At 44.6% G+C, this 11,640-nt stretch overlaps 1 protein-coding gene across 2 annotated transcripts in view; it reads right to left on the bottom strand.

Annotated features, from left to right (window-relative positions):
* Positions 1-11,640, bottom strand: part of DBR1 (debranching RNA lariats 1) — a 16,350-nt gene that overhangs the window by 4,461 nt on the left and 249 nt on the right. Inside the window, exons 1-5 of one of the 2 annotated variants that reach the window (XM_021708153.1) lie at positions 11,257-11,338; positions 10,999-11,123; positions 9,220-9,300; positions 5,063-5,148; positions 1,865-2,089 (exon numbers count right to left, since the gene is read on the bottom strand). In XM_021708153.1, the coding sequence (XP_021563828.1) occupies positions 1,865-2,077 (213 nt within the window). In that variant the 5' untranslated portion in view covers positions 2,078-2,089; positions 5,063-5,148; positions 9,220-9,300; positions 10,999-11,123; positions 11,257-11,338. Of the gene's footprint in view, positions 1-1,864; positions 2,090-5,062; positions 5,149-9,219; positions 9,301-10,998; positions 11,124-11,256; positions 11,339-11,640 lie in introns of those variants that run through there. The other variant, XM_008049283.2, reaches the window with a different exon arrangement.

The following is an 11,640-nucleotide window of genomic DNA, read 5'->3' as shown; positions in this document are numbered from 1 at the left end:
AGACTAGTAAGGATTGTTACACTGCTTTTGAAGAACATTAACTAGCAAAGGGAACAATGAGACAATCTTGGGGTTTGTTCCTCCTCACACCTAAGCATCACGTGGCTTTGTGTTCACGTGAAAGACTTGTGAGACTGCCTGCTAAAATTTGGGGATAAATACCTGCTGTAACTTTCAATAAACGGCTTCTGCTCATTTCACTGAACAGTTGTCCACGTCCTTTCTTTCGCCTTCTTTTAATATCTATCCCTACAGATTCGCCGACGCCACCACATCTTCCAAGGGACTCCCCAAAATTTGCAGGGGCTGGCCCCCCACAACCAGCCTGGGTAACAGAGTAAGATCACGTCTCTACATAAAATTTTAAAAAATTAGCTTGGTATTGGTGGTGTGTGCCTGTAGTCCCAGCTACTCAGGAGGCTGAGGTGGGAGGAATGCCTGAATCTAGGAGGCTGAGCTGCTGTGAGCCATGATGGTGCCACTGTACTCCAACCTGGGCGACAGAGATCCCAATTCAGAAAAAAAAAGGTCCAGATTCTAGAGTTCAGATTTCAGACTGTCAGGTCAGAGATGTTCAACCTGGATTAAAAAAGACTGAAGGCACAGAGATCACAGACAGACATGGGCAGCAAAGCAGTCCTTTGTGCCGAGGAGACAATAAACAAGATCATGTCTCACTAAATGTAGAGACTCAATGAAAGGAGTAACCTCTCCTCCTTTTCCAGCGAAACTGGGGAGAGAAGAACGAGTCCAGAGCAGAAAGGACCTATCAGAATATTTTCAGACAGAACCTTCCAACTGTGTGTGAGGAAGTGATCACGGGCAAAGTGACCTCTAACACAGAGAGCGGCTGTCGGGTAAGTCTGGGAAACGCTAACATCGCCTTCCACTGGAGAAAGGCAATGCCTACTAGTGCCTCAGAGACTCTCAGAGATTCTCTGGGTGTCTCTAAGAAGAAACCTCTACCTCTGGGAACCCAGCATTTTCTAAACCGTTTCCCTGTGGAACGCCTTATGAAGAAGTCAGAGTCCAGCCAGACGCAGAGGTAGCAGGAAGACACGCACAGTTCCTGAAGTCCAATGATGAGTATGTCCTGATTCTTCACCGACCACGAAGCACTGCCGGCCACGCAGCTAACCAAGGAAAGCTCTGAGGTCACCCTCGACGCCTTCCCCCCTCAGTCACCAAATCCTGATGACTCTGCTTCCATGTCCCTAGGGAGCCTGCTCCCGCTCTGGACTCTCTCCCCGCCTTCGGCCAGAACCTCCTCTTTTGTTTACACAGCCTCCACTGCCTCCCGTTTTACAAGACTGCCATCCATCCAGAACTGCTGCCTAATTAATTTTTCTCACACGAAAGCCAGACGCCATCACTTCCCGACTCCCCCATCTCCTCTGGCTAGAACTCCAGAGCACGGCGCACAAGGCAGCTGGCAGCTTGCTTCAGCTTCACGGTCTGGGCCTTGGCCACAGGAGCCGACCATGGCCCCCCAGCTGCACCGGGCCTGACCTCCAGTCCCGCACACCTCACGCCCTCCACCCGCAACACCTTCCAGTCTGCTTCTTGCCGGCCCCTCTAGACTCAGTGCAGCTGTCAAGGTCCCCGGAAAATCTTCCTCATCTTCATCTCTGTCCACATCCCCATCACCCCCGTCTAGTTCAGATGCTCCCCCAGCATTGCAGCACTTTTCTGTCCAACTCATGACACTGTTTTGCAATTGCTCACTTGTCCCTTCCCAGCATCAGATGCTGAGCTACTCACAAGAGGTGAGTTTTCTTTTTTTCTCTAGTTTCTCAACTGTGTCTTGTCCACAGATGTTCAGAAGTGTGTGTTAGGTAAAAGAACACGTAATTTTGTTTTCTACCTGATGCTGCATCAAGGCTGCAAACTTCACATGAAGATGTGCAGAAAACCAGTAAGTGGGTTTCAGGTGCTCTAATAGCTCCGAGGCAGCAGGACTTCCTAATGTGTTATTTTCCACTTCTTGTCGGAAAAAAGACTTAGTCTTAAGAAGTTGCTTCTTATTTCCATAATGATATATACTTCGTGGCCAATCATGAGATAAGAATATATCCATTGGCTGCTTCAGCTTTAGAAACAAAACAAGAAAGAAACGCTTACAAACAGATGAACAAAAACAACCCCCTCCCCTCTCTCCACCACCACACAGCCATTTACCGCCTTAGATGCTGGGATTTGTGCGTAAAACATTCTAAGCACGTGTTACTCAAAGAAGTGATAAAGACACTAGGGCACTCGTTCATCTAGGCGGAGACGCAGCTTTTCCTCTGCCTCGTCAATCGCCCTTGTTTTCTGCGGCACGATGAGGCGAGAGACACACACACTTTCATGAGACTGCCAGTTAGGTCTTTGGTGCCATTTCGGAAACACATAACAAGGCCGGGCGTACTGGTTCAGGCCTGAATCCTAGCACTTTGGGAGAATGAGGTGGGAGGACTGCTTGAGACCAGGAGCTCAAGACAAGCCTGGGCCACACAGTGAAACATCTACTCTACAAAATAAAAACGTAAAAAGTTAGCTTGGCATGAGGGTACAGGACTGTAGTCCCAGCCACTTGAGACAAAAGGATCACCTAGGCCTATGAAGTCGAGCCTGCCTTCCTTGATTGTGCCACTGCATGCCCGTCTGGGCAACAGAGTAAGACCCAAAGTGAAACAAATTAGAAAATAAAATAGAATTTGTAATTACCATAGTTATTTTCCCCCTTTGATAATGAAATTACTATTCTGAAGATCCAACAACACTAGGTTTCTGAGTATCAGACTTCATGAGTCCTCTAACATAACCGGTACAAAGATTATCAGAAAAAAAATTTTTCTAATAGGCTCACATAGCATACACTAAAAAAAACTGTTAGCCGGGCTTGGTGGCTCAGCCTGTAATCCCGCGCCTTTGGGAGGCTGAGGTGAGTGGATTGCCTGAGCCTGCGGGTTCGAGACCCGCCTGGGCAGCAAGACCTCATCTCTACAATAAATCAAAAAATCAGCTGGGCATGGATTCCGGCTACTCGGAAGGCTGAGGCGGAAGGATCGCCGGAGCCCAGCGTCGAGGCTACGGTGGCCGGGAGTGGCCACTGCACTCCAGTGTGGGCAACAGAGTGAGATTCCAACTCAAAAAACCCCCCAAAAAACCCGTTTACTACATAAATTAATATTTAATTAAACAATTAAAGGACACAGAATTTACTCCATACTTTACTTACCCAATACCTTCCAGTAATCTGAAACAAAAACCTGAGAAAAAGTTGGGCGTGGTGTCTCACGCCTGTAATCCCAGCACTTTGGGAGGTGGAGGTGAGAGGACTGCCTGAGCCCAGAGGTATGAGACCAGCCTGGGCAACCAGTCTCTACAGTATATAAAAAAACATTAGCCAGGTGTGGTGGTGCACACCTATAGTTCCAGCTAACTGGAAGGCTGAGGCGGAAGGATCACCTGAGCCCAGAAGCTCGAGGCTGTGGTAGCCATGAGCATGTCACTGCACTCCAGCCTGGACAAAAGAGTAAGACTTGGGTTCAAAAACAACAACAACAAACTTGAAAAACTAAATTAAAACAACTTAAATAACTGTTCAAGACAATACAAAATATAAGACAGATTTGGGCCAGACACGGTGGCTCACACCTATAATCCCTGCACTTTGGGAGGCCGAGGTGAGAGGATTGCCTGAGTCCACGGGTTCGAGACCAGCCTGGACAACTTAGTGAGACCTCATCTCTACAACAACAACAAAAAAATTAGCCGGGCATGGTGGCACATGCCTGTAATTCCAGCTACTTCAGCTATCCTTCCGCCTCAATATCACCTTCACAATTTTCCCATATCCTCTATCATTCCTTCTGAAGGATCGCCTGAGCCCAGCAGGGCTGCAGTGGCCATGAGTGTGCCACTGCACTCCATCCAGCCTGGGTGACAGGTGAGCACTCTGACTCAAAAAAAAGAGACAGATTTGACTAACCGCTGAATAACTGGTATGGATGATATAGATGCAATGAAAATTCAGAAAATGGTGATGACTTTAGACCAGAAAAGCCAGGACTGGGAAGTTAAACCCAGTTGGGTCTTAAAGGACTGGTAGGACCTAGACAGATGAGACAGAAAGGCCACTAAGAGAACCGTGGAAACAGGGCATGCGCCTAGAGGCTCCAGACATGGCAGGAGGGCCAGGAGTGCAGTCGGGCAGGCTCCACCATGAAGCTACAGGAAGTCTTGGCAGGCTGCTCGCCTGTCCAGGTCTGGGCTCCTCGTGCTTAAAGTGACATCAGAGGACGACCGACCTCGCAGGACTTGAGTGGAGATGGTATGAAATACCAGATGAGAAATCTGCTTAGCCCAGAGCCAGCCATGCAGTGGGCTGTCAACACCCTAGTCTCCCACTCTGCAGCTCAGCAGTCCTTCAATATTGCCTTCACAATTTCCCCATATCCTCTATCATTTTTTCTGTTGCTTATTTTCCATTTAATATCATTATTTACTGTTACATAAAACAAAATATTTATCTTAATATTTTCTATAAAGTATCTTTTTTTGAGTCGGAGTCTCACTCTGTCGCCCAGGCTGGAGGGCGGTGGCATGCTCCTGGCCACTGCAGCCTTGACCTCAGCCTTCCAAGTAGCTGTAGCTGGAACCACAGGCATGTGCCTCCATGCCCAGCTAACTTTTTGATTTATTGTAGAGATAAGGTCTCACCAAGTTGCCCAGGCTGGTCTCAAACCCGTGGGCTCAGGTAATCCTCTCACCTCAGCCTCCCAAAGTGCTGGGATTACAGGCTTAAGCCATCACTCCCGGCCCAAACATATATTCTTTAACCATACCCTAAGTAATAATATTTGATATCATAAATGTTTTATTATTACTTATTAATATAAATTCAAAAATATTAAAGTAAAAAGAGTTCTTCTGTGAGATTCCTAAAAACAAGTCAAGATCCAGATTTTACAAATACTGAATTGCTCTTCTTGGAAGCAGCACACTATGATCAAAATACATTTTGGTAGAGAATTAAACATTCTTTCCAGTCTGCTGCAATGTACGTTTTACATACCTGTTTTAACTTATAGACTTCAATATTTCTCACATGATATATGCTCCTTATTGTAGATGAATTATAAGGAGGGTACTCAAAATGACCTTAGATTGAAGAAAAAAATAAGCTACATTCAATTCTCTAAAATACTGCAAGTATACATACATAAACACAGTTCTCCAAGATTGATGTTTGTCAACAATGCTTTCGGCCCTTAAAAATTTTATTTAAAATGTTGCGCTTTATATGCTGGTATTTTCTATTATAAGCAAAGGCTGAAACAAACAAATTATAAATCTAAATAATTGGGAGGTGTACAATCTTTTAAATTACAATTAATTTTGAAATACACTGTATACGCATAGAGTCTAAAACCTAAAAGATGCCACCAGAAAGGTATAAAGTGCCTCTTCTCAACAGTGTATCAGGGGTTGCCTAGAGATGGAGTAGGAGCAGGATTAAATGAAAATTGGCACAGAACTTTCTAGGGTGACAGATTGGCCATACATCTGGATGGTGGTAATGGCTGCAAAACTGTTCACCTCAATAAAGCTGCTTTAAGAAAAAAAAAGCTCCCTCTCATTTCTGTCTTTTCAGCTATCAGTAACCTTACCAATAGACAATAAACATTAATCAGGGCCAGGTGCAGTGGCCTCACACCTATCACCTGCAACCCCAGCACTTTGGGAGGCCGAGGTGGGAGGATCACTTGAGCCCAGGAGTTCGAGTCCAGCCTAGGCAACATACTGAGACCTCATCTCTACAAAAAATAAAAAAATTAGCTGGGCTTGCTGGCACATGCCTGTAACCTCAGCTACTCAGGAGGTTGAGGAGGAAGGATCACCTGAGCCAAGGAAGTCAAGGCTACAGTAAACCATGCTCATGCCACTGCACTCCAGTCTAGGCAACAGAGTGAGACTCCAATCAATCAAATAAATAAATAAAAACAAATGTCAACCAGGTTTCTGTTATTCTAGGGCTTTCATCTATGCACAAAACATGCATTTTCTTTTCTTTTTGACTTGGAGTCTCACCCTGTCACCCAGACTGGAGTGCAGTTGCCACTCCTCCTGGCCACAGCAGCCTCGACCTGCTGGGCTCCGGCGATCCTTCCGCCTCAGCCTTTAGAGTATGTGGAATTACAGGCGCACACTACCACACCCGGCTGATTTTTGATTTATTGTAGAGATGAGGTCTCGCCAAGTTGCCCAGGCGGGTCTCGAACCCACGGGCTCAGGCAATCCACTCACTTCAGCCTTCCAAAGGCGTGGGATTACAGGCTGAGCCACCGAGCCCGGCTACATTTGCTTTTCTTTTTGGCTTAAAACAATAACTGATTATTTCATTGTATTAATATTGGGAGCATAAGTAACTGGGGTCCAGTCAACAGCTAGAGAGGAACTGAAGCTTACCAACACCACGTGTTAAGCCTTTATCTCCTCCAATTAAGCCTTTACACTAGACTGCAGCCCACCACCTTTTTTAATTGCAAGGGATAACTTTTAAAAATCATATATATTTAACTGCCAGGGGATGGGAGTGGGATTGGCAGCTGAGGGAAACCGCCAGGGGAGGGAGGGGCACACCTCAACAAGGGTGCCTGCATAATGAACATTTGTATACCTAACCATGAATTGTACTCCACATCTTTAAAATTAAGTGTTTTATTTTACTGTATGATGTATTTATTTTTTTGAGTCAGGATCCAATTCTGTCACCCAGACTGGAATATGGGGGCACAATCATGGCTCACTGCAGCCTTGACCTCCTCGACTCAGGCAATCCTCCTGCCTCAGCCTCCAAAGTAGCAGGGACTATGAGCATACACCACCACACGTGGCTAAATTTTTTATTTTTTTGAAGATATGATGTCTTGCTATGTTGTCCAGGTTCATCTGGAACACCTGGGCTCAAGCAATCCTTCTGTCTTTGCTTCCCAAAGTGCTGGGATTACAAACGTAAGCTATCGCATCTGGCTCGTTTATTTTTTAAAATTCCACATCTGAGTGAAATCACACTGTATTTTTCTTTGTGTCCAGCGTATTGTTCTTAGCTGCCCATCCTCTGTATTCTCCAAGTTGTTCCAAATGAAAGGGTCTCCTTTTTGAAGATGGAAGACTATTCCAGTCTGTGCGTGTTCACCAAAGCCTCTCTACCCATTCATCCACTGAGGGGACAATTAGGCTGTTTCCAGAATTTTGCTACTGAATACATCTATTTCTGTGCATTCATTGTGTAATAAAATTTGTTCTTGACCTTGACCTCAATCCATTGTCCTCCTTTCATCCCTCCCTCTCCATGACAAGCAGTTGCTATCTCCATTTGTTGTGTATCATCCATTTGATTACTGTATATAATTATAAGGATAATGACATATTTATTTATATAATAGCAGTGTAATCTAATGCATGTTCCATGCCTTGTTTCTTTCACATTGGTTATCTTAGGCATTTTTCCCACATTAGTTACACAGAGTTGCTGCTGTTGCTTTTTAAAAAATGGTTTCACAGCACACTATATTGCACAAAAATACCATGATGCATTTAGCCAGTTCCTGCCTTTTGCTATTACAAACAAGGCTGAGATAAACAACTTTACATACATAGTTGTGCAACATATCTTATAGATAAAATTCCTGAAGTGGGACTGCTAGGTCAGAGTACTTTTATAATTTCCATAGACAAATATTATGAATTATCATCCCAAGAGTGGTTCCAATTTGTACCCACACCTGCCACATAGGAGACAGCCTATTTTTGTACATCTATGCCAACAGTTTAGAATACTGGGAAGCAGAGCAACACAGAGTAGACTGATTTAGCAGTTACACTGAGGACATAACTTTTGGCTGTCAACTTAATTCATGAATTTGTGAAATCACTGTGAATCCAAGCTATGCCTTTAACTTTAAAATCAAGGTATAACTCATTCAGACACAATGAAATGAATAAGCACATTGTGGTATACTTCTAGGATGGAACATTAAGCATAAATGAACAGATTAGATTACATGTATCAACATGGATTTCAAAAACATGTTAAAGCAGCAAGTTGCAGAAAGATACAGGCAGTATGCTGCATTTATATGAAGCTTAAAACATGATATATAGTACATTGTTTAAAGCTCTTACCTATTTGCTAATGATGTAAAATATTCAAGTGAACGATAAACACCAAATTCAGAATAGCGACTGCCTGGCAAGGAGAGGGAAGGAAGAAAGGAGGGGAATGGGAGGTAAACAATGAACTTCACGTGTATCTCAAAAATCAAAATAAAAAATGACAAAATACTAAGACTCAATAAAACTCGGTGAACACACAGATTATATTATAGTGTTCTCTATATTTTCATATGTATGACATATGTCATAATAAAAAATAAGAATAAAATCTTTCACAGAATAAATCTAATGACAAAGTCAAACTGTATGTTATGTTACTCTGGGACATATAAGTTTCTTTTTCTTTTCCCATAAGTTCTAAAGTGTAGCCCTTTGCACTCAAATGTCCCCTCTGAAAGAATATCAGAAATTCAGCAAACCACTGGGATGCCCCCCTCAAGGGACATAAAGAGACTGGTAGTGATTATACTGGACAAACTTATGCAAGTGCAAATTTTTCAAAAATGTATCTTTCCTTTAAGTTTTCCATTCAAACTGCACACAAAAAAGCAAATAAAGAGATGGAATTATACTGAGATATAGGTAAAAAAAAGTATCAGCTGGCTTTACGGAGAAAAAGAATGTGTGAAGTGCTTTCGCAGTGGTGAACAGACTGGACAATAAATTACATATGATTAATGTGGGAGGAAGAAAACAAAACACCATCTGCTCCAATGGAAAAACACCAGGAGGAAGATGTCATACAAATTACTGTTGCACAACATGTATCAATGAACCTGCAATGCTTGTTGGTGACTGTTTCACATGTCACCACACATTAGAAAAATGCAAGATATAAAATTCGGATTTTGTCATAAGTTCCTCAATGTCCAAAACTCTACTATAAGCCAAATACCATTACAATAAAATAATTGGTTCCAACACTATACCATTCAATAGGAAGTTAATTGTTTTTCACTATTTCATTAAAAACTGTGGTTGAATTGCTGGTGGTTGATCTGCAGAATGTCTCCAAGTGCAAAGAGTTAAAAATAATTCTCAAAACAACAATACCTTTTCGATAGTCATGAGACTTAAAGATACCGGAAATTCCACCAATCCTTATTCCTCGATATTTTACCACACCAGCCAAACCTGAAAGAGTATGCAGTTAAATAAAATTACTAAAGGCAAAAGTAATGTCCTTACACTAATTGAAGAAACCACGAAGAGCCCTGGAATTCCATACAGCTGCAAATAATTTGAAAATTAAGCACCATGATGAGGTTACTCTTTCTATCAAGTAATATGCCTAAAAAACATAAGGTAGACCAGGGAGAGGGCTGGAAGCAGAGCAGCCTAGAGACTGAGTAGATTCTGGAAGGGACAAGTGAGATCTGGTATGGAAAGGGAAACAGACATAATTTGGTGCCTCACTGAATACAGGGGGTAAGGAGGTAGGAGGTAAAAACAATATAAAACAAAACATCTGGCTGGACGTGGAGGCTCAAGCCTGTAATCCCAGCACCTTGGGAGGCCGAGGTGACAGGATTGCCTGAGCCCAAGAGTTCAAGAACAGCATGGGCAACTTGGGGAGACCTTATCTCTACAATAAATCAAAAAATTAACTGTGTGGTAGTGGGCGCCTGTAGTTCTGGCCACCTGGAAGCCTAAGGCGGAAGGATCGCGGGAGCAGATCAATGCTGGGGTGGCTGTGAGTGTGCCGCTGCCCTCCAGCCTGGGTGACAGAGTGAGACTCCAACTTAAAAAAAAAAAAAAAAAGAATCCAACGATGGATTCACGTGTCAGAAATCTGAAAGCACGGGCAAGCCCTTCGGGTACCCTCCTACTGTGGGAGCTTTTCTGTCCTCTCAATAAATCCTGTTCCCCCCTCTCTGCCTCCCCAAAAAAGAAATCTGAAAGTCAACAGATATAAGGTATACAAACCTGCAGTTTCTACATTTATTTCTGATTGATCATCTTCTGACAACTTTACCTTTTCACAATACTGCAGTTGTCAAAAGAGAATTAACCAGTTAATAAAGTAGAAAAACTGGTCTGGCTCAGTATAAATACTTTAACTAAGGTGAACTACAGCAGAAATTACCATATACAGTTACTGCAGCTAAATGAAAATTACTGCAGTTACATGAAAATTAAACCCAAGGCTAAAATACAGCCGGGCATGGTGGCTCGCCTGTAATCACAGCAATTTGGGAGCCCAAGGAGGGGGGACTGCTTGAGCCCAGGAGTTCAAGAGCAGCTTGGGCAATAGAGTGAGAACTTGTCTCTACAAAAAATCAAAAAATTAGCCAGGTATTGTGGCGTGTACCTGTAGTCCCAGCTACCTGAGAGGTTGAGATGGAAGGACTGCCTGAGTCCAGGAGGTGAATACTGCAGTGAGCCCTGATCATGCCACTGCACTCCAGCTTAGGCAACAGAGTGAGATTCCAACTCAAAAAACAAACAGTAAGGGTACCTAATCAGGTCTGTCAATCTGAATGCAGATTATAGAAAATGCATGGGTGAAAAGGAACGTTTTAAATAACACAAGTAATCCAATTAGTTATATCCTGAATGTGGAAAATTCTACAAGACAGATTTGCCATTTTTTTCAACAAATAAATAGTATGACAGAGAGGGAGAGAGACGGTCACAGCCTAATAGACTTCAGGGCCATGACAACCTTGCTTCGGTCCTAGTTAAACAAACCAACTGTAAAGAAGACATCTTTGCGAAAAGCAGGGAAATCCCAAACCATACAACTCAAGATGCTGCAGCGCTAACGCAAATCCCACAGGCTCTTCCGTCCCATCCCCACACACCAAAAAGCAATTACCCACGAACACATACCTAAATAATAAATATTTGGTGCCACCCAGCCACCATAGGGTAGCTCCTGCAAATGATTTGAGGCTTCATGGTTTCCCCCAATGAAGATGGTGAGAACCGGGGCCTTTTTCTCGCCAGAGTAATACCTGAAACAGAAGAGTCGAGCCGTCAGTGGCCCCACTCGGGCAAGACAACAAAGCCAAGGAGGTACGAAGGCGAAACCTGCGCTCATCACAAGAGGGCCAAAGGCTCCTCCTAAAGGAACCGCCCGGCACCCACCCCGGTCGGAAGCAGCACGAGCCGCCGCCGCGGGTGTCGACGATGCCAAACACGTGGCGCGCGCTCGCACCACCGCCTCGTCTGGAACCGAGACCTGTAGTGCGGCTACCGAAGGCTGAGGCGGAAGGATCGCCGGGGCCCAGCAAGCTGACGGCGGGGTGGCCGTGGGCGTGCCGCTGCCCTCCAGCCTGGGCGACGGGGTGAGACGCCAACTGAGGCAGGAGCCGAGACCAGCGCGCAGCAGGCGGCCCCGAAGGCCGCCCGGACGAGCCCCGAGGCCACCCAGGACCGAGCGGGTCTCCAGACCCGCGGCCCCTTCCTCCCGCGGCCCTCGGCTTCGGCCCGGGGCCGGCTGAGACGCGTGCGCGAAGGGCGGAGCGCGGC

The sequence above is a fragment of the Carlito syrichta genome, unplaced genomic scaffold (assembly GCF_000164805.1).
Source record: "Carlito syrichta isolate Samal-C Ts95f unplaced genomic scaffold, Tarsius_syrichta-2.0.1 Scaffold131333, whole genome shotgun sequence".
NCBI lineage: Eukaryota > Metazoa > Chordata > Mammalia > Primates > Tarsiidae > Carlito > Carlito syrichta.
The sequence above is the reverse complement of the archived record's forward strand: the minus strand, read 5'-3'. Positions and strand labels throughout refer to the sequence as shown.